Raw genomic sequence first — 24,111 nt, forward strand, 5'->3', positions numbered from 1 at the left:
CTATCTATGATTTGTCCATGTAAACTCGTCGTTCTTAAACTTGGCTTCCAGTAAATCATTATTAGTAATAAAGCTTTGAAAATCCATTTGTATTGTCTCAAAAAAGCCTTTACCACATTATTTTGTACTGTTACCGAAGTTGCATTAAAATCGCCACCAATGATAAGAACCTCGTTGCTGAGATTTAGAAACCTCATTGAAAATTTTTACTAAACCTCCCTTTTATGACTGGAAATAGTTGGGCCATAAACATTAACTATATATATCTCCCTGTAGACTGCATATGAACTAAGTCTGACAATTTGTCAATGCTTTTCTTATTGAACCAACTCTCCAGAGGCCACACTAGACCTCCAAAAAAGACCAAGACTCCTCGAGGCTCCATCTAATTCCACTAAAAGCCCTTCCCAATGTTTCAAATTCCTAATGAATCTTGGTCCTTCATCCTTATTAAACTTTGTTTCTTGTAATAATACACATCCAATCATGCCTAATCTAAACATCGCTTGATCAATTGCCTCTTGCAAGAGGCATTATAGCCCTTGACATTCCATGATATAATTTTCATAGATGTTGAGGAAAGGCATAGCCCTTCCCAACCAAATTTTTCTCCGGCCTTTAACACTTCTAAAAATTTCCAATTTTTTTTTGATAAACTTGGGACCCTTAGATTTATTTTCACCATTATTTTCTTTGACTATTGAGGATTTAGTTTGGCCCAAACTTCTCTTTTCCAAGATTCTTTCTGAGTCTCCAAGGCCTAAAAAATCCCCATCTCCAAAACTTGGGATTTCCTCCCCTTCCCTGCACATGCTGATTGAAGTGACCTAATTAGCTTCTACCTCCACTTTGGGTGAGAATAGTTCTCTGATTGGAGACATGTGAATGTCTTTATAGGGATGATCAATTTGATCAACCCCATCCCAAGTTGCTACCTGAATAGATAACACTACCTTTGAGTCTTTGTCTTGGTTCTCATCAATATATTTCCCCTCCTCTTGATCCTTGGGCAGTTTCTCAATTTGAGTCTCCTCTTCCCTTCCCATCAACATTTGATTATTTTTATCTGGATTCTTTATAGCCAAATCCTCCTCATTCATTTGAAACCCAAAAATTTATTTCTTAGGGTGATTTTTAGTTTATATATTTGATGCTTCCCTCACAATCTTACAACTAGAGTTCTCAATTGTCTAGGTAATATCCTCATTCAAACCTCTATAACCAATTTTCACTTCCTCCCTATTCATAGGATGCTATGTCTGATCGTGATTTTTTCAAAGACCTTTTATTCCTCTCTCTTTTGTATCCTTAGCATTGTGAATCAAACATTGATTTGTCATCCCATTATCCATGACGATACTATATTCTCATCCTTCCCTAGATGACTCACCCTTTCCATTAGGCGTTTGGTCCATAATATTCCAGTCATTCTCTAGATCTTTAACCATATAAAAAAGCTTATTAGTAAGGCAATCCTTCTCTACGTCTTTACCTTTTTTGTTACTGTTGGTGTAAATAATTATTCATCATGGATATTATTACACTTACTTAAGTTTACTTAGGATAATGCATTTCATAGTAGTTTGGATATGAGACACTTGGGTGTTTGTGCCACATTGGGATAGTGTGTGTAGGAGAAATTCCACCTCTTATGGTGTTGATCTTGTTATTACACTATCATATCCACTTATAGTGGAGTGATAATTCCACCTTCGGTGGGTGATCCACCTCATGTGGAATATTATATTATTTCTCCTACCTACCCACACCTATTTTCTACCTACCCTTGTTTCTTATTGAGCCACATGTCATATTTGTGTGCTCATACATATCCCTAGCCTTGCCTATATAAGCAGGCTCATCTACATTGTATGTAACAAGTTGTTGATCATTTTCTATTGATGAGAATACAGTTTATTCTTGTCCCATATTATGTCTCTATCTTGTACATTTCAATGACTTCTTGATCTTGGCAAAATCCAACAGTTACTAATACAATCTTCAGTCAAATGTCCTTCTTCTTTGCACAATTTGCAGTTTTCCACAATTTCTTCTACCTCTATTTGTTGCCATCAAAGTCATTATGTTGCTATGAACTCTATATCTTTATGGAGCGGTGGATGAGGTTTCCACATAGTGTAGGTCGTAGCATACATGCTATACTCTTTATTTTTCATAACCTCGTCGACCTTTAGAAACTTACCTATTCTATTATCAATAATTTTTAGGGTTTCCACATCCCAATATTCATGTAGTAGATTGTGCAGATGAACCCACATTGAGTTTTCTTAAATGGATGCCTTAACTAGATCAAAATTTGGCATCCAATTTTTAATGTAAAAACCCATTCCTTCCATAAGAAAGGACCAATTATTTAGAATCCATTGCTTCTCTCTCGATGATTCACAGATCACCATGTAAAATCCATAAGGGAGAGATTTAAGTCTAAAATTATTGCCCCATTGCTCAACGCACCACTTTCTAACTCTTGGAAAAGTTGGCTAGTCTCCCACTCATTTCACAAAAAAAGGCTCTTTATTGATACATTCTCACTGCCTCTTGCCATTTTGGGTTATCAATCTAAAGGGGAATGAAGTGGTTCTGGCTTATTTTAATACTTACTTGATCCCTCTACTTGGCATTATCTTGAAACTTTGGCTTCCATATCTTGACTTCAACAACTATCCATCCCTTGCCTCCACTCATGGAGATCTTGGCATATCCCCAATAGTTTGGCTGATTTTGGGTGTGCTCCACATGATTCCATCTTTTCGATTGAAAAGCCGATTGCCTTCCATTTGTTTGATCCTCCCAAACTCAACCTGGAGGTTGCCAAATAGAGTTACGATATCTTTAAGCCCTTTGACCATCGCCACCATCATCTGCTTGACCACGCCTATTACATTGAAACCCCCATGTCTCTCCATCACAAGCTATAAAATTCTCTTTCTTGTACGTGCTCTTGTCAGATTTTTGTTTTGTAGGTTTTTACAGGTTTCTATTCCTACGCTTTTACTTTTGAACACTACGTGTTTGCTTCCAGATCCTACGTTTTTGCTTTCTTTATCTAAAAAATATAATTGCCAAATTTTAAGTTTCATCATGTAAAAAGATTTCCCAAACCATCATCAAGAATGGTTGTATTGTAGAGTTGGAATATCAAGGTAGTTGCACTCAAAATTTGATGAATTTATTCAATTAGGGTGGCAAAGACTTTGTAGAATCTTTCAAGAACATTGCAATAATGTTCAAGAGTGAAGAACTGTTTCAATGTTGCCTAAATATTGATGTTAATTTTGGTCTCAATAAAATATGCAATTGTCGTAATCCACTATCTTCATGACTCTTGGATCAAGAGGAACTCTTGAAATAGTTCTTTTGTATTAAGGTCCATGACTTCTTTATGAAACAACAATTGCCTTTCATTTTGATATGAAATACACATGACAAAAACACTTTTCAAATCATTAGCATCACTATATTAAGTGATAATTAAATTTCATTGAATTATAAAATCAATCACCTCTAGGATCCTTTTCAATTTTGCCATTGGATTTTATATCCAATGTGAAACTTGATTCTTGCAATGTATGTATGTGACTGACTGAGATCTTTTTTGTATCCATTTATAACTATGTTGTATTCTTAACCAATGGTATGTGTATGTTATGTGACATGGTTCTCTCTTTTGCATATATGCTAAATGCTATTTCTCCTTTAAGAAAATGTATGCCATGTGATGTGGTTTATCTCTTAAGAATACATGTTGGTGATATATACGAGAGAAGATTCATTAAAGAATAAAAATGAGGAACGTAGAGGAAAATCTCGCTATAGGTATGGTTGTGTCTTCAATTATGCTCTTTCACTGCTATTTTGTTCCCCTCTTTAAAATCTACACAATGCTTCTTGTTTTTGTTAAGCATTCTTAACCATAGTTTGAGGACTTAGCGAGTCCTGGTAAGGACTCATGGGAATCACGATGCTTAAGGCTTGCTGAGTCGACTTGCCAAAGAATCACAAGCCGATTCCTGGAGAGTCTAGGCTAGGACTCATTGAGTATTGGTGAGTGACTTGCATGAGTCCTAGACTCAAACTAGCGAATCTTGACTCAGGACTCTCGGGCTTGGTTGGGAATGCTCAATAGGCTTATAATACATTTTTTTTGTTTAATTTCTTTTCTCTTTGTTGTCAAAAACAAGTCTACACATTTAGATAGGGTTGGAAGAAGCAGAGAAGAGGAGCATACGAGATCGAAATAGAGACAACTAATTTTTATTCTTTTATTTTTGTTTTCTTCAATTGAAAATCAGGAAAATCTTGAAAAATAGGGGGAAATGCTAGAAAAAAAATTCCATTTCCCTTCATAACCTATTTTCTATTATTTTTAGCTTGTTTTTGAAATCTATTTTTTTTCAAATGATTGATTATCATTTTTTTTTGCAAAATGCTAATGTTTTTTTCACTTTTTCATATTGAAATAGCAATGTCAACTTCAAAGTCAAGGTCGTGTAGAAAAGTTCCTACATGGAAGTATGTGATATTGGGAATAAGAAAGGTGACACCACTTGTACTAAATGCAATAAATGGATGACATAGGGAATCAATAGATCAAAATACCACATTGCCAAAATACCTAAAACAAATGTGGACATATGTAGGTTGCATTGACTTTGAAGATGGTTAGAGATATGAAGTTCATTCTTGTTGATTATGAGTTGAGAAAAGAACAAAGGAAAAAGACAAAGGAAGCACTAATATTAGTAATGAGTCAAAGTGTATCCACTTCTACACCATCATATGGCCATGGTGGCCCAAGTCCAAGAATCCGTCAACCACATTCATCTTATGGTGGGAGTCTCGAGGGTTCTTTTTCTACTACTAGCTATATTCCATCATCAGGACCAAATTACTTTATTCCATGCAATATTCCAGGAGCACAACCTTCACTTGAAGGTTCCATCTGGAATAAAGAAAAACATCATGAAGCTATGATGACAACAACAAATTTTTGGTACTATAATAATTTACCTTTCAATATGATGAACAATCCATATTGGGAAGGTTTGGTAAATGCATTTTCAATTGTAGGTAAGGGGTTTAAGACCCTAATAGCTAGAGATTTGAGTGAGCCATTGCTAGAAGAAGCTATTAAAAATACACAACTAGTGGTTGTAGTCTCTATTTTTTAACAAAGCTGAAGGGGAGAAAATTTTAAGTATAGTTTTTGATGACACATTCAATAAAAATTGAGAGGATTTAATTAGTGTAAGTAACAAACACACATAAACTGTATACAAGATACTCTATTTATTGTTTTTTTTGAGAGGTTATGTTTCCATTTTTTTTAGGTTACAAAACCTTTGGTTAGGGTTCTTCATTTGGTGGATGGAGAGGTAATGCCAATGGGTTTCATTTATGAGGTCATGGATAGGGCCAAAGATGCCATTTCACATTACTATGACAAAAACAAAAGAAAAAAGGAATTCATTTGATGCATCATTGATCATCAATGGACAAACCAACTCCACCAGCTGATACATGCCTTGGCCTAGTACATGAACCCAAGATTATACTTCTCTGATACATTTATGGCTAATTAGGAGGTCATGGTAGGTGTTGTTACATGCATTGACAAGATGGAACCCAATTGTGAATTGAGAGACAACATTCTTGATGAGTTGGAAGTGAGATTTACTATATCTTATTTATGAATTTGGCAATGTTGACTATATAGCAACTTCCATTTTACATAGATACTAATTTTCTATATTTGATCTAATTTTATTTTTATCTATTCAAGATCTACAAGGGTGTAGAGGGAAGACTCTTTTCTTCATCTCAAGCAATTGATAGGAGAGGAAAACAACAACCAAGTAAAAAAACTTAGTTCAATACTAGAAGAAAAAATAAAAAATTGATTCTTACATTTTTTACTTAATTCTTATATATCTAAATGATTGTTTGTAACTTTGCGGATTTATGGTGGTGGCATGCCTAATCTTCAAAAGATAGCCATTCATATTTTGTCCTAACCACGTAATGCTTCTTGGTGTGAATAGAATTGGAGCTTATTTGAGAACATTCACACACAAAAGAGAAGTAGGTTGACCCAATAACACCTCAATGATCTTTTGTTCATTTGGTACAACCTTTGCCTTCAAACTAGAAAGGTGGAGGGCATTTCACATGAGTCTATTGACTTGGATGATATTGATCCATATGGTGAATAGATTGCCAACATGAATAAAATAATGATGATGATGTTCTCCTTATTGAAGAAGACCTTGTAGAATTAGAGATAGGGGCAACAAAAGAAGGAGAATTGGATGTAATGGAGGACGATGAAGAATATTTTGAAGATCAAGAAACAATTCATCATCATTTAGATACTATAGCAGTAGCACCTTCTAGTCCGAGGCCTGAAAAATTGAGTTACATTAGGACATGAAAGAGAAAGATGTAGATTGTATTTGGTTGTTTTTCTTATTTTAACATATCATTATATGTAAACATTTATAAACTTATGATGTTTTTATACATTTGAATTTGAAACCATATGTATGAAATTGTGAAATTTGAAGGATGGACTTACAAATGTTCAGTGTTTAAAGATCATATAAGATGTGTAATGTTTGAATTATGACAAATTGGTAATCAAATTAGTCTCCAATGTTCTTGAAATCCATTATTTATTTATTTTAATTCTAACTATGATTTTCTTCTTTGTTGAATCCTAGCTGAGTTCGAGTCCTAAAACTTTGTTCTTAGTAATTCATCTGCTACCGAATATCATTGCAATGAAAGATCTAAGGCAAGAAAACAAAGTAGGTTTAGAAAAGGTTCTTGTCTCAAGTCACTTCAAGTTCAAATAATCAAAAACTATATCAAACAATTGCTCATGGTAAAACATCTTACAACTAGAAAATAAATTTCATGTTATGCGATGCTAAGATTTAATAGAATATAAACCTAAAAAGGAATAAAAAGACACCCCAAATGCAGTAACACCTAGCTAAATTCCCAAACAATTAGTAGAGAGAGGCATTGAATGTGGATAATCCTTGTTCAAGAGGATGGCCTCTAAACACAATGGAAACACCACCTATATCTTCAACTCTACAATTACCCTTCAATTGGCATAATTCTAACCTTGGTGATAATTTGCACAAATGGCAAGATTGTACAAACCACTGAATTATACCAAAACGATCTATCTGCATGCTATTTATAGGGAAAACATTGCCCTAATATTAACTTGTTGACTATTGAATTTAGATCCAAGAAGAGACATTTTAGCTTTTTGTCTATGTGATGTTTTCATTCTCCAACTTTGGCTGTGTTTGTTTAAGGCTTGATGATGTTGGAACTTTGCTATGACCAATCAAGGCAGTCTATAGGGCCTCTCCTTGGTTAGCTCGATGTTGCATTCTTGTGATCATTGATTTCTGCCTATGCTTGTGGAGGCAAACCAAAGGCTCCTATGATCCCCAATACCATGAACTCTCTAAGAAGCGACCAATGTGCGAATTTTCATGTATTAGATTCATGTTTCTTTGGAAATACATAGTTTGAATGCTATTTGGAAATTTCTTTTATGAAGGAGATGGGGAAAAATCATAAACTACTGACCCTACAAAGGGCCTGGAATAAGAGCAAGAGATTGAATGACCAAGAGAATTGCCCTTGGTAATAGGTAGTATAAACATAGGACATATTACTTGGATTCACATATCCATTCAAATAAAAAGCAATGCACAAAGGGGCCACTATGAAGCCTTTCTGAGAATCAATACTTGTGAATCTTACTTTGATGTGCTTCTTGGTAGCCAAAATGTGAGCTTCTTGAAGATTGTCAGAGCTTCTAACACCAGAACATAGTAGATGGGACATGTACAACAATTTAATTGTGATCTTATGATTGTTGGTCTTTCGAGTGTACAACGTAAATGTAATGCAATTTTGTTCAAGTGTAGATTGTTTTCTTAAGATCCCACAAATTCAATAGCTATAATATGATATGCTTTTGTAACATTGTGATGTTATTGCAACAATGAATTTTGATTTTTCAATAGCTAACCATACATATTTTTGTTCCATGACATAAATAGTGATATTTATCCAAATAAATAAATAAAATCTATGGATGTGAGATGTCTTCTTGTGATGCCCACCACCTCCTAGTGATAATCATTCCTATATATATCCTAACCATTTTGTCATACCATTGAGACTCTATTACCATGATACTATTATTTTGTTGTGGACCACTAATATGTGATATTCAGTTGGACATTGATACATGAGTGTCTGCGCTCATATGAGATTGTATTGATTATGCTTGATGATATTAGTTATGTGGTTAGTTTAATTATTTTTTGCTTTATAATGTGTGTGTAATTTAGTTTTATTATCCAAGATGAGTATGTTCACATATGGTTTATCATTATTACTTACCCTATGTATATTTTAATTTACTACTGCAATCTTATCATGAATGAAAAGATTTAGAATTATTCGTTGGATATGATGTATGTTATTATATATATATATGTTAATGTTCCTTTGCTTTAGTTATGCAAATTTCATAACAAACTAATATTTGAAATTGAATGTGCTAGTACCCAGGGTCAATGGGATGGGGAGATGACATGGTGACTCATTGTGTTAAGCCTATTAAGACAACCCAACCTATTTGGAAAGGTTGAGGTCTTATGCTATGTAACTATGTTTTATGATATGAATAGTTTTAATTTATTGTAAAATTTTCATGCAGTGTCCAACGTGAACTTATGTTGTAAGGTTTGTGGAATGCGATGTTTTGGGTAAGTCAAATAGAAAAATGTAACACTGAGTTATTTTGTGTGAAACTAATATTTATCCCGAGTTTAAATGAGTTTATTGAGTCATTTTCAACGTGTTATGTGCTTCCTAATGTCCTAGGTCATAGGGCTATGGGTTATGAATCTTTTGGAAGCCTTGTCATATGTGAATTTTGACCCCCTTTTTTATTATGGTTTTTAAATGTGATGAGTTTTAACCATGTAGACAAAATTTGAATCTTAAACATGAAGAAGTGGTACACATGGAACAATCTTGTGAAGGGAATTTGTCATGCCCAAACTTTTGGACAAAAACGGAACAATAATTTTTTTTTTTGAACAACATAAATTCATTAAATAATCTACATTTATAAAGAAATCAATCAAGTTTTGTCTTAACTAAGATGTAAATAGAATTGTTTACTAAGGTTGGAACAATTAACTCAATCAATAGGGTGACAATAGTTAATGAAGACTAATTATTCCTTAAGAGGGTCATCACAATTTAATTAGTTAATTTAATAATCCTAATTAATTTGCCTCTAATTAAGGTCGAGAGATATTTAAATATCTCGATAGTATTAAAATTATTCCGGGCTAATTAAATAATGATAAGGTTATCTTAAATTAAAATTAATTAATCGAGCGCATGCAAATTCACTTTTTAAATATAACCACTAGGGTTAACTAATTCAATAATGATAGTCGCCAATCAATTATACTTTGTATAAAGTCCATTTTAATTCCCCAAACATTCAAATTCTGACTAATAAATGATTTGGCCAATAATGACCCCATTGGCTAAAAATTCGCATAAAATAATTAATAATTTTTTATTTATAAATTTCTCCCAAATTAAATTTAACTTAACGTCCACATTTAATTAATTATATAAAATAACTTTTATAGTGACCCTAGTTAATTAGATTAACTCAATTATGCGATTAATGTAACTATATAACATTAATATTCATTTTAAATCATATAAAAAAAACTATATTAAAATTAATTTTCTCCCTAATCAAATAAGGAGTTTAAATTAATATCACATATAGCTATAATTAAATGGGGGGAATCTTTTTCAAATTTTAAAAAGTTAATTAATATTTTAATTTTCAAACCCTAATTATGGTAGAGTAATATCTTTCTTTTATTTTAAATATCAACCCTAATATTTTTATAATTTTTTTAAAATGCTAACCCTAACTCGAATGTGGGCTAAGGTTGCACATCTGATATTTCTTATATTTTATTTGAATGCAAACCCTAATCCGAGATTGGATTTAGGGTTGCATATTTTATCTAGCTTAATTTTAATCTTATTTCATTTGCTTTTACCCTAACCCGAAATTGGGTTAGGGTTTATTATTTTTTTGGTGTGTGTTTCGTGTGTGTGTAGGGTTCAGTGGAGGCAGCGACCGAAATGGAGGCAGGGCGGCGATTTAACTTTGGTAGGGGTTGCATGATTGAAGAGGTCGCAGGAGGTGGGTGGCGCCACCCGCAGAGGCGCTGTGGGTGCCACTGCAGGTTGCGGCCCGCAGTGACGCCGCGACGTCCCTACGGGACGCGGTGCCCCTGTGGACCTCAGCCCACAGGGAGCCTGCGCCGCCCGGGGAGCCCGCGGGAGCCCTCGGCTCCGGGGTAACCCCCGGTTAGGGTAAGCTATATTTTTTTGTTAAATTTTTTTTTTGAATATATAGTTAGATATTGTTATTATTATTATTTTTAACATGCAAGAAATAACAAAATAATGACAACATATAATAGATACACATTCATTTCTTTTTTTTTTTTTTTCTTTTGCAAAATGTGATCTAGTTAAACATGTATACAATATTCATTTAGTTGGATTAAATAGATTTTTATTATGCGGCATTGACAATATTATGACTATCAAATTTAACAACTTGTTACTTATGTCACAAAGTTCATTTCTTCATTAAAATTAGACATAAATCTATTAGTAATTTCTGGTTTTCTAAATCTGTGTAGGTATATATATTTTCTTTTAAATCACATAACAACATCCTTTCTAAACTAACAGATTTATCTAACAGCTCTTCTTTTCATTTTAACTTCTAATAGTTAACCATAGAAAAGGGTAAATTTAAATTTGTCTACTTTAACTTTCTGCATTTTTTTTGAAATAGAAAAAATGACAGTAATAAACACAATTATAGCATCATTTAAATAGTACAGAAAAACACAACATTTCTGCTTTTCTACTTCCTAAATCTGTTAGTAATTTCTGGTTTTCTAAATCTGTGTAGGTATATATATTTTCTTTTAAATCACATAACAACATCCTTTCTAAACTAACAGATTTATCTAACAACTCTTCTTTTCATTTTAAATTCTAATAGTTAACCATAGAAAAGGGTAAATTTAAATTTGTCTACTTTAACTTTCTGCATTTTTTTTGAAATAGAAAAAATGACAGTAATAAACACAATTATAGCATCATTTAAATAGTACAGAAAAACACAACATTTCTGCTTTTCTACTTCCTAATATTCTCATTATACTTTTTGCATTTTTTTTTTGAAAACATGACAGACAAATAAATGACAGCAACATAATACAGACTAGAAAACACTTAGAAATATTAAAAAAAAAAAATACAGAACTAATTTTCCTTTAATGTCCATTTAATCTTTTTTTTTTTTTGCAATATCAACTTAAAAGGATGCAATTTTTACAAGGAAAATCTGAATACAATTTGTCAACTCTTACAATGGGTGAAATACCCAACTGGTCTCTCATTCCTAATAATGAGGACTTAAGTAAAATAAATACATGTCTTTATACAAAATAAATACAACCTAAAACTCCTCTTTTACATTTCTGCATCTGAAATACAATATTACATTTTTTTTCTTTTTGAAATTAAAATAAAATCAGCAACTCCTAGCTTTCCTTTTTCTTCTTTCCAAGCAACTTGCACACAAAATCTTATGGTTGTGACCATGGAGTGCTCACCTCCCAACCTAGGCTTACTAGAAGCCACCCTCGAGCTTGGAGAACCAAGTCCTAGACGGGTTACACTCAAACAAACACAAACAAGCAAGGGAAAAAAAAACTCAAGTAAACACATTTCCATCCCAAAGCTAAACTTTATCACATAATGTGATATTTGTATGGGTGGAAGTGGACCAAGTACCTTGAGGAGAACTACAAGATAGTAGATCAAAACCAACTCATGGCAACCAAGATCACAACAAAAATCCATCTTAACCCAACATCCTTATGACCCCCAAGACATTCATGCCATACTTTCTCCCCTTATGACCCCTGAATGCATAAACAAAACTATGCAGCAAGGGTCACATAAACAAACCCTTGATATCACTCTCATAATGAGAGCCTCTCACTCTACGACTGTCAAACTCCTTCCACCCCTAAGACCATTATACCCTCCCAAGGGTAAGAAGGCCTTGGATACTCGCAAAACACAAGAAAATGCATACAAAAAAAATAAGAGAAAGATCACATAATATTTTCACAAAGGAAATACAAGGAAAACAACAATTACATTCAAACAATCCTACAAACAGATTTCCAACATACAAGTAAGAAAATGCACCAACCTTGAATCTGCCAAGGGTTTACTAGGGATAGCTTGGAGAAGATCAGCCCAATTCCACAATTTTTTTCTGCAACACTTAGCCAAAATTCTATTATAAAACTGGTTTTTTCAAAATTGCAAGATCTCCAAAGATGGAGAGTGGGCGATTAATTCACTAAGTCTCAATCTCTTGCCTAAGAAGGCTTCTCCCACTCTTTCCAACCTCTTGGATAGAGTGAGAGGCTTCCATTGGTTGGTCTTCCCTAGATCTTACACACTCCCTAACCAAGACACCTCAAGAAGAGGAATGTGATGGGGAAGAGGAATGACACATACCAAGAAGGTTATCTACCCAAGGATGACACTCCTAAAAATGAAATTCGGCCATCTAGGAAAACCCACTTTTTTGGGAGGTTAAACAAGTCCTAGGGGGAGGACACATGGCCAAATTTGGCCTTCACCATAGGTACCCCATGAGGCCCAATAAAAATGCTCCAAAACTGACTCCAGGAGTTGGTTTAACCCTTTGAAAGTCCACCTAAATTTTACCTATGGGTTAACTCTGAGTTGACCCTCCTAATGGCTCACTGTCCTAGATTTCTTGGAACCTTCAAGGATAATTTGGAAATAAAACAATTAAACAAAAAATAAATCTCTCAAAAAGGTGACATGACAATGCCAACACAACATACAACATATGTGTCAAGTGACACTACAAAAGAATTCCACATCACTAATACACACATGTCAATTGTCTCTTGTAGGATTTACACAAATAAATAATTACAATTTAACACACATGCAGTCATTTACGTTTACGAATAAAATACGATATATACGGGGTGTTGTCTCTTCAAATAGACAACCCCTAGTTTTACGAACGTACATAGGCCCAGGCTTGATTCTCCATAATGTTTCCATGGTCACATGGATAATTTTCCTACGCATTTCAATCACACATTAGTACTTCCCAATAGCCTCATATAATATCAAACACATAAATAAGAATACAAATCAATCACTCTGCATACAATTGACATCATACAAATCAATTTACCATATAACAAAGCAAATCCACATAAGCAATTATCGTAATCCTCATAAATTTAATCCATTCATAAGATATGCATCATATTTCTAACATCATAATAAAGTCCCGCAAATCAAATAATGACCTACACCATCTCAATGTTATCCTATTCTAGAATCATATAAAATTCTATATCCATAATGCATAGAATGAAGCATCAATATATCAATGTTATCCAATTCCTGGGATCATATAAAGTTCTATATCTATAATGCATAAAAATAAAGCATCCATAATAGTTCCAACATGAAAATCACTGAGATGCTAGGATGGGTCGGGGTAGGGCCTCACAGAATTCCTCTCACTATCCATGCTTGCACACTTGAAGGGATGGTAATGAGAAAAGAGTGTCCTCGTGGGGAATTGCTCACATGCTTGAAGGGATAGCATGAGAAAAGAGTAATCTCACAGGGGAATTGCTTACACGTGTGAGCAAAGTGGTTAGGGATCCTAAATGATGAAATGTGATAGTGACAAGTGACACTTTCATAATAAGAAATGAGAAGGATGAGGTTTCTTTATAATTTCAAAAATTTGAGGAGAGCATTCATTTTAGGCTGATGAAAATTCTTGTGTTTCTTAGTTTGGTGGTCTATGATTGAAAATTGAGAGTTGTAAGGAAGAGCACAAAAGAAGTGAAATTTGGAAGAGAGGAGCTGAAGGGGGAGTGGCATATTGAACTGCACTAATCTTCATCCAATGATGGCGATAAAATAAGTAAGTTTCTTGTAATGATAACATGTTTATTGTTGTTTTCATTTGACTGAATGTTGTATAAATGGAAGGGTGTCCCCTGTTTTTTCACTTCTCTTACTCTCGTCTTGCAACACAGCGATTAGGGTTTCTCTGAGAACGTTAAGGCATATTAATCACAGCCGGTAATATTGGAATCTTAGAAATGGTGGCCTTTTAGCTTATTACGAGGTGATATAAATGAAATTTCTAGGCGTATGGAGTGGGTGATTATATTTTATAATGCTTAAACACATTCGAAACTACTTAATTTTTTGTGCTGGTACAAACACATTTTTTGCAGGCACCATATAAACAGTCCACGTGCTTTGACAGGTCGAACATGCTCTGCCTCTTCCATGTCACCTTCTAGTATTTGATAATGGTGAAATTATGGGGTAAATACTACGATCTATGTTTTCTTTTTTCCTTCTGTATTTCTCTTATAAGAGCGAATATAACATTTATTGTACTTGATTTAGCAGATCCGCAAATATTTTTCACAAAGTTGGATAGAAAATTGTTTTTATGGCTGCTTAGAATGGACGGAATTGGAAAGATGGGTAAGCATATTTTGAGAAACATAAATTTTCAAAATATTTATATTATCACAAAATCTTAAAATATTGTAATACCATACATGTAAAAACAGAGCGCAGAGCTGGTTGCGGCCGCCAGGGCAAGCACAGTATGGACGTATGGATTTGCCATGCTGGAGAAAATGAAGTTTACCCACTTCAACCCGTCGTTATACTTCTGGAGAAAAATGACAGTAAGTTTGGGCGGACGTTGGATGATATTGGAGTGTAGGACTTCTTGTGTTTGCACAAAATAAACAGAGCAAGGATGCTTCTTCTTCAAATCCAGCGTTAAATTCTCAAACATATGACCTCATTTGAATAATTTTCAGATCTTGATCTTTCAAAAGAGAAATTGGTATAGATGTTTGTGCAGTCAAATTCAGAAATATGAACTGTAAAATTTTCATCTCTACAAATATATGAACTGTGGAAGAGAAATTAGTTTAAGTGTACATTTGTAATGGTAAGTCAATTTTGTCTGATTTAATTCCAGTGAAATTCAGAAGCATCTCATGCTAATATATGAAACATCTCGTAGATTTGCCTATATAAAATTATGCAGTCAAATTCATAAACATCTCATGCTAATATATAAACTGTTAAATTTTAATCTCTGCAAATATATGAACTGTGAAAATTGTGTCTCTGCAAAGACAAATTAGTTTAAGTGTACCTTTGCAATGGTAAGACATTTCTGTCTGATTTAGTTCCAGTGAAATTATTTGTTTTGTTCATTGGATAAAAGTTAAACCAGCTGATATTACACATATATGAGTGGCAGAAGACTGCCACACCAGCACACCATTAAAACAAAGTCTTAAATAGAAAAAAATTATCATTATTGAGATACTCTAGTAGTAGCACCTTCTAGTTTGAGGTCTGAAAATTTGAGTTACATTAGGACTGGAAAGAGAAACATATTTTTAAGATTGCCAAACATAGTTGAGATCAGCAGATTCATCTGGTACAATTGGGATGTCTCACGTGGCTTTCTCACCAACTCATGCAATCTCAAGTAACAGAATATGTAAATGCAATTAATAACATATTTCTTTCTCAAAACAGGTCTACCTCCAGCAGTGCCCAGCAACCAGACAAAACGACTGTTGAATATGTCAATTCCTATCACAAAAACTGCCTATTCTATGGATGAACCTGCCATTCCACATGCTTTTGTTGAAGCAGTATCTGCAATGACTACCATCAAAGATGGATGTCAAGATGTTGAAATGTTGGATCAAGAGTTACACTATTATTCTACCGAAAGCCCCCAAAACAAAGAAGACAGTGAACACAATTTTCATCTTCCAGAGGTGTGTTATTTTCCTAAAATACTAAAGAGGAAAAGGACTTTTGATGCTTGCAGCCCCTCCATTTGTTGCAATCAAATATTAGATGATTTTCTTTTTAATATTGGGTGAATGAGCCTCTAGGCCCAATGATAGGTGATTTTTTATTTTGTGCAGATGAGGCTCTAGGTAGGCCACACTTATCAGGTGAAATTTGTTATGGTGGATATTTGGCTTTTTGTTTTTGTTATATGCAGTTATATGTAGAAGAGTATCTTAGAAAATTGTCTTAAGTGTTGGCTACCAATTTCTTACAGTTGTTGAGCACTGTGAATTCTTAATTTCAACTTTTTGCTGGTTAGTTTATAAGTTTGTCATATTTACTATTAATATTTATAGATATTGAACTTAACTGATGATTATGGGGAAGTCTTTCAGCATTGGTCCAGGCTAATTCATGCATATTTTTCTTTCTTTTCCTGGCTGAAAAGCAAAGCCTGATGCATTTTATCTTTTACAGGACTATCAGAATAGTGACAAGAAAGCTGAGAGGTTAGCAATGCCTTGAACGCTCAAGATTTTCTGTGTAGAGTTCTGTCCAACTTGAAACAAATTCTCAAATCTTTATGTTTTATTTCAGTGTGTCACAGATGAATTGTCCCCATGATTCTCATAAGCAAACGCACAAGCCTGTTGCAAGATTTACAAGCTGAAGAGAGTAGAAGAATTTCAAGGTACAAGGATGACTATAAGAAGTCTCCATTTACTAAATGTTTGCGAGGCTTGAACATTTTAGCAAGAGCTGCTACCTTACGAGCAGACATCCTAGCCAGAAGAAGGGGATTACCTGTTGTGGGAAATAGTTCTGCTTATTCACAGTCTACTTCTGCATTTCATAATCTTCCTTACAAGAGCCAAAATGTACAAGGGAGAAAAGCCAGGATAGAATTCTGAGAGGCGAGACTGGTAATAAAAATGGCGCTTCTCCCAAGTTTACCATGAGACAGACCAATGCGTTTCTTCCATAAAAGGATATGAAAGCGAAGATTCAATAGTCTTTCCAAGTGTATACGAAGATAGAAATCTATTTGTTTCTCATTCAACTCCAGGGAAGGGTCCTATGCATAATTTCTGCAATATTGCTATGCCTTTAGCACATAATGGGCCAGTAATAACAAGTGCTTCAGAAGGTCTTCCAAAAGATGAGGCACTACAAAGCAACTCCATAATTATAGAATCAAATCCAAAGTTGTCTGAAAGACAATATTCAGAAATATCTCCCCTAGTGCATCAAGAGAAACATATTCCTGTTTATGGATTATTCCAGTGAAGGATCTTTTGCAAAATATTGGCAATATTTCTGCCCCCTTAGCTTTAGTGGGGCCAGTTATGACACATGTATCAACTGGGATTGGCAGGGAGGAGAGACAGAACAACACAAAATTGCTTGGTCAATCCTTTCAGCCATTAGCAAAGAAGTGATTCTTTGAGAAAGACTTGGCAGGATCTACCGAAAGCCCCAAAAACAAAGCAGACAATGAACACAATTTTCATCTTGCAGAGGTGTGTTATTTACCTAGAATACTAAAAAGGATAAGGCTGCAGCCCCTCTATTTGTGGCAATCAAAATATTACAATATTTTCTTTTTAATATTGGGCGAATGAGCCTCTAGGCACAAAGAACGAACTTTATTTTGTGCAGATGAGGCTCTAGGTAGGCCACACTTATTAGGTGAAATTGTTATGGTGGATATCTGGCTACTTTTATTATGTAATAAAAATAGCGCTTCTCCCCAAGTTTACCATGAGACAGACCAATGCGTTTCTTCCATAAAAGGATATGAAAGCGAAGATCCAATAGTCTTTCCAAGTGTATACGAAGATAGAAATCTGTTTGTTTCTCATTCAACTCCAGGGAAGGGTTCTATGCATAATTTCTGCAATATTGCTATGCCTTTAGCACATAATGGGCCAGTAATAACAAGTGCTTCAGCAGGTCTTCCAAAAGATGAGACACTACAAAGCAACTCCATAATTATAGAATCAAATCCAAAGTTGTCTGAAAGACAATATTCAGAAATATCTCCCCTAGTGCATCAAGAGAAACATAGTTCTGTTTATGGATTAATTCCAGGGAAGGATCTTTTGCAAAATATAGGCAATATTTCTACCCCCTTAGCTTTAGTGGGGCCAGTTATGACACATGTATCAACTGGGATTGGCAGGGAGGAGAGACAAAACAACACAAAATTGCTTGGTCAATCCTTTCAGCCATTAGCAAAGAAGCGATTCTTTGAGAAAGACTTGGCAGAATCTACCGAAAGCCCCAAAAACAAAGCAGACAATGAACACAATTTTCATCTTGCAGAGGTGTGTTGTTTACCTAGAATACTAAAAAGGATAAGGCTGCAGCCCCTCTATTTGTGGCAATCAAAATATTACAATATTTTCTTTTTAATATTGGGTGAATGAGCCTCTAGGCACAAAGAATGAACTTTATTTTGTGCAGATGAAATTGTTATGGTGGATATCTGGCTACTTTTATTTGTTATATGCGGAGATACACTATTTTTTTTTCTAGAATTTGGGAAATAATTTTCTCATTATTATACTTGATAAATCTTTCAATTTCATTAAAATATAATCTCCTTGAACAAGTGGAGAACATAGAGTTATCTCTAGGTTTGTCAAGTGGAGTTAAAGCAACGAGGTGGTTATATGTAGAAGAATATCTTAGAAAATTTTGTCTGAAGTGTTGGCTTGCAGTTTTTTATAGTTCTTGCGCAATGTGAATTTTTTATTTCATGTTTTTGTTGGTTAGTTTAAAAGTTTGTTGCATTTACCATTAATATTTATAGATATTGAACTTAATTGACGATTATGGAAGTCTTTTAGCACTGGTCAAGGTTAATTCATGTATATTTTTATTTCTTTTCCAGGCTAAAATACAGAGCCTGATGCATTTTATTTTTTACAGGACTATCAGAATAGTGACAAGAAAATTGAGAGGTTAGCAATGCCTGAACCCTCAAGATGTTTTGTATAAAGTACTGTTCAACTATAAACGAATTCTCAAATCTTTATGTTTTATTTCAGTGTGTCACAGATGCATTGTCCCTGTAATTATCAGAAGCAAATGCACAAGAAAAGCCTGTTGCAAGATTTACAAGCTGAAGAGAATAGAAAAATTTCAAGGTACAGGGATGACTATAAGAAGTCTCCATTTACTAAATGTTTACGAGGCATGAACAATTTAGCAAGAGCTGCTACCATACAAGCAGACATCCTAGCCAGAAGAAGGGGGATTACCTCTTGTGGGAAATAGTCCTGCTTATTCACAGTCTACCGCTGCACTTCATTATCTTCCTTACCAGAGTCAAAATGTACAAGTTTAGAAAGCCAGGATATAATTCTGAGAGTTGAGACTGGTAATGAAAATGGGGCTTCTCCCCAAGTTTACCATGAGACAGACCTATGTGTTTCTTCCATAAAAAGATATGATAGAGAAGATCCAGTAGTCTTTCCCAGTGTATACAGAGATAGAAATCTGTCCGTTTCTCAAACTCTAGGGAAGGAGCCTATGCATAATTTCTGCAATATTGCTATGCCTTTAGCACATAACGGGTCAGTAATAACAAGTGCTTCAGCAGGTCTTCCAAAAGATGAGGCACGACAAAGCAACTCCATGATTAGATAATCAAATCCAAATTTGTTTGAAAGACAATATTTAATAATATATCCCCTACAGCATCAAGATAAACTTATTTCTGTTTATGGATTGATTCCAGGGAAGGGCCTTTTGCGAAACATTGGCAATATTTCTGCCCCCTAAGTGGAGCCAGTTATGACACGTGTCAACAGGGATTGACAGGGAGGAAGATAGACAAAACAACACTACAAGTAGTGAATATAATCCAAAATTGCTTGGTTGATCCTTTCAGCCATTAGCAAATAAGCAATCCTTTGAGAACAACTTGGCAGAATCTTCAGAGAGAATGCAAGCACAGAGAACACAACACGATGTTATGAACCATCTTTCTGGACAAATGAATTTTGCTGAGAAGGTTCCTAATAACAGGAACAACACAGATTATTTGTTAAAGTTACATTTGATTTAGTCTTGCATAGTAGAGACTGAATGTGGACCTAATGAAAAGGTCAGAGAGAGTCAAACAAGACACCAGGGACAATTGAAGACCCCTCTGAGAGGGAAGTTTAAAGAAAAAGCAGTGGAAGTTGCCAAGACAAAAGCACATTTGTTCAATGGAATGACAATGACACAGGTAACTTACTAGATTTAAATTATATCAACTCTTACATATTGGAGACTGAAGATGGATATATTAAAAGGGTGGAAGGTATAAAAGACACCAGGAACAGTTTAACACTTCTTTGAGAGGGAATTCTAAAGAAAAGGCAATGAAATTTGCTAAGAAAATGGCCTTTGTTCAATGTAATGAGACCTTAAATTCGAAAAGGGGAATCACCACAGTAAATTAGCTCCGTTTCAAAGGGAATTACTGCAGATTTTGGCTTTCTCTCTTCTAACAGCACTAGCAGTGATTGAAAACTGTGTTGCCAATTTTACGTGTTTGGATCTTTTATAGATGTAAGTATTCTTTTGGAACACATCTCACTTATTCTTTTAAACTCTATTGTAATTGAATCTGTACTTATGTTTGTTTTTTACACATCTTACTTATTCATTTGGGCTCCAGTGTAATTGTCTCAGTTGATCATTAATTGAGACTTTTCTTACTGTCACATCTTATTTATTCCTTTAAACTCCATAATTGTCTCAGTTGTTCATTACTTAGAGACAAATGTTTTTATATCTATATTGTATTTCCATTACATTTCCAGGTGAGTCACAATTTAAAAAATTAAACCATGTTGAAATGCCCCTTAGCAAAATTTTTCTGCGTTGTTTTAAGTTAGTAATAATTTTTTTGACGACTTAATGCAATTTTTTTTTTCTATATCTAATTTATATGAGCTGTGCAGCATTTTTTGTGGCTACATAAAGCTTTTTGTTGTTCAAACTTCTGGTATTATGTCCTGGTTTGCAGGATTATTCAGCAGATTTGTGCTATTCTGGCACTTAATCATACAATTTTCATCCTACTAAGGTACTTACGAAATGATGGTTACTGTTTATTGAAAAGTGATATCGATTTGTATTTCATTTTTCTGTGTGAGATTTGAATTGGTTGGTAAATATTCATCCAAATTCCTTGGGTATGGGCAAATGTCATTCTACACCTGGCTTTCATTTTCTTCATTTTCGATCATTAAGATGTGGTTTCCATAGGGATCCACGCCTGTAAAGAAAACACTAACATAAAGGCTTTAAGCCAATTTGAAACAAATTAAAGCTAAGAAAAATACCATAATCCACCTGGCTAAGACACAGGTTCAACTCCTAGCTAACCCGTTGGCTTTGGGATCTTTCTTAGAAGACCCAGATTTTCAATTGGACACCAAAATAAAGTCCCAATCCACCCCTACTGTAGCATCCACAACTGGTACAAATATTAGTGACTGTCACAACATCACATCCAGTTGGAACATGAGCACATGAAACATTATCCAATTGAGAGAGAGCTAGGGAGGATGTTAGTAGTACCAGAGTTCCGTGACTCGCGGCGAGTTACGTGAGTCAGCGGGCTGGGTGACCCCTGCTGGGTCACGGTGACCCTGACCCGGGCTCGGACGGGTCAGGGGGCGTGACTCGCCGAGTCAGGCGAGTCACTCCCTGACTTGCCGAGTCCAAGGGTCGTGACTCGCTGTGATGAAGATGATGTGAGCTTTCTCAAAACTTCTAGTTCCATGATAGGATTAAATTAATTTCCTGGTTGTCGATGTTATATGCATATAGTTGAAATCTGTAAGAATGACTTTTATTATAAAAGGCTTAACATTTAACGTGACTGTTGGAGATCTTTCTGCAACGTCTGATTGTACTCATGCTTCTTTACTAGCATATTTAGTTTTAGCAGAAGCAATGGATTATTAATCTATTACCTTAACGTGAATGGTGCCTTTTTTTCTATTGATCATATAGTTTCTCTTAATTGTTCATCAGCTATGTACCAAAAACATCCCCCTTTAAATGTTTATGAAGTACACACATTTATGGTTCTGTTTCAGAGTTCTATTTTACTGGAATGAAGTAAGAGTCAACATTGGAGATGGTTATACTTGACAGTGAAATGGGTGCTACTTGACAGTGAAATGGGTGCCAATATATTATTATCATCATTTAGACGTTTTGAACTTTCCTGGTGAGTAAAGCTGAAGGTAAGTTTCAGTCTGAGGAAGCACCGTCCAAATCAAGTAACTTGATCTGATATGTAGATTTTGCTCAGGGATGATAAGGCTTTTCACTTATGGGGTCTACTGTTTCTAGTTCTGAGAGGTTATTCAGGGATCAAGAATATATTAATTTTCATTATCAGTCCATTTTGTGTTATTTTACCATCAGATATGGAGTTAAAAGTTCAGTGATTGCTATGAGTTTCCAGTCATATTTTATGCTGCAGAATGTTGGTGTGCTAGCAGTACTAGTTGGTTTAGTGCAGGGTGGAATAGAATTTTTAACATAGAAATATTGAAACTGTAATTGGTTAGCATGGCCCCACTCTTGTTGGTTGGAGGGAATTGTAGCTACTCTGCAGGAATATGGTAGGTATTAAATAAGGGCACTTGAACTTCCATGCACAGAGCATGCTTATGCCCGATTCATGCAAATTAGGCTTAAGAATTTCTTGGCTTTGTTGGAACACTTGCTTTATTTTGTTGTTTCTAATAGCTAGTATGTGATGATTGAAATTTTTATTATAAAAACCAAAAATTAAGGTCTTTTTCTGGGTGGAGTCAAGAAACCTTAAGCTACAATTTACATTTTTATGCATCTGATGGATGTATGTTTATGTATGTGATCAAATTAGCTTCTATTTGATGATGTTATAGTGTCTTTAAGCTTAATTCAATAATGGGTGTATGAAACAAGTTTTAAATCGTTAAAAATCTCTAAATTTCAAGGGTTTTCTTATTTTGCCGAGTTGTTGCCGAGCCATTGCCGAGTCCGAGCTGAGTCACGAGCCGAGTCAGCCTTGCCGAGTCCGAGTCTGGGAACACTTAGTACAACATCCACAAGAGGCGAGCAATCTACCTCCAACAATCCCATTGAAGATGCTAAAGGAATATCTTTAGTCTCTGAAATGCCATTCAAAACTTGCTTCTCATGTGGCACCATAGAGGGTTTAATCTAGCTTCATAAGATTACTGAAGAGCTAAAGGAACAAAGTAGGGGCATATCATAGAGGGTTTAATCTAGCTTCATAAGTTGCTGAAGAGCTAAGGAACAAACAAACTAGAGGCATAGGGCATCTAAGATGATTCACCTAAAGAATTCATTATAGTTAAATGAAGGGGTTTCAGTTTTCTCAGGAGATTTGTGGTTAAAACTTGTATGATGCGACATGAATAGGACCGTTATGTGGCCTTATTGAGTACTTCACTTTAAGCCCAACTTCAGGTGGCAGATTTTTCAAAGTATCCATCTCAACCTGAATACAAGCAAAGTGGTATGGGTGAAAGCAAAAGATTCCATAGCAGTTTATCTAAATCTCTTGACGCGAAGCCATACACCTATTAGCACCTCCTTGAACGACTATGTCAAAGGGTTGAAGTCTGGATACTGCAGTTTCATTAGTAGAGTATTCTTCTCACAAAACCACAAGCTATCCTTAAATCTCTATCCTGACCATATATGATTGTCCTATATTAGTGCGATCTAAACTGGGAAATCTTTTGAAGTATCCAACTCAACTTGGATATAAGAAAAATTTTTATTGGTGAAAGCATATATGATTGTCCTATATTAGTGAGATCTAAACTGGGAAATCTTTTGAAGTATCCAACTCAACTTGAATACAAGAAAATTTTTTATTGGTGAAAGCAGAATTTTCCATATGATTTGCCATAAATCTCTCCCAAGGGACTTCCCAAGGAAAAAAACCCCTGCACA

The 24,111-nt window shown here is 34.7% G+C and overlaps 1 protein-coding gene across 12 annotated transcripts; it reads left to right on the forward strand.

Annotated features, from left to right (window-relative positions):
* The first annotated feature begins 14,047 nt into the window (after nucleotides 1–14,047).
* Nucleotides 14,048–20,843, forward strand: LOC131061840 (uncharacterized). Of its 12 annotated transcripts, XM_057995699.2 has the most exons (9): nucleotides 14,243–14,607; nucleotides 14,692–14,772; nucleotides 14,862–14,981; nucleotides 15,856–16,103; nucleotides 16,600–16,631; nucleotides 16,720–18,449; nucleotides 19,019–19,088; nucleotides 19,176–19,274; nucleotides 19,868–20,843. In XM_057995699.2, exons 1-6 carry the CDS (start codon nucleotides 14,592–14,594, stop codon nucleotides 16,790–16,792), a joined length of 570 nt encoding a protein of 189 aa, XP_057851682.1. In that variant the 5' UTR covers nucleotides 14,243–14,591; the 3' UTR covers nucleotides 16,793–18,449; nucleotides 19,019–19,088; nucleotides 19,176–19,274; nucleotides 19,868–20,843. The 12 variants fall into 12 exon arrangements, with proteins under 12 accessions (XP_057851678.1, XP_057851679.1, XP_057851681.1 ...); XM_057995695.2 differs by lacking the exons at nucleotides 16,600–16,631; nucleotides 16,720–18,449 and adding an exon at nucleotides 14,048–14,194 and having other exon boundaries at nucleotides 14,514–14,607; nucleotides 14,695–14,772; nucleotides 19,176–20,843; XM_057995696.2 differs by lacking the exons at nucleotides 16,600–16,631; nucleotides 16,720–18,449 and having other exon boundaries at nucleotides 14,235–14,355; nucleotides 14,514–14,607; nucleotides 14,695–14,772; nucleotides 19,176–20,843.
* The last annotated feature ends 3,268 nt before the right edge of the window (nucleotides 20,844–24,111 follow it).

Source organism: Cryptomeria japonica, chromosome 4 (assembly GCF_030272615.1).
Source record: "Cryptomeria japonica chromosome 4, Sugi_1.0, whole genome shotgun sequence".
NCBI classification, from domain to species: domain Eukaryota; kingdom Viridiplantae; phylum Streptophyta; class Pinopsida; order Cupressales; family Cupressaceae; genus Cryptomeria; species Cryptomeria japonica.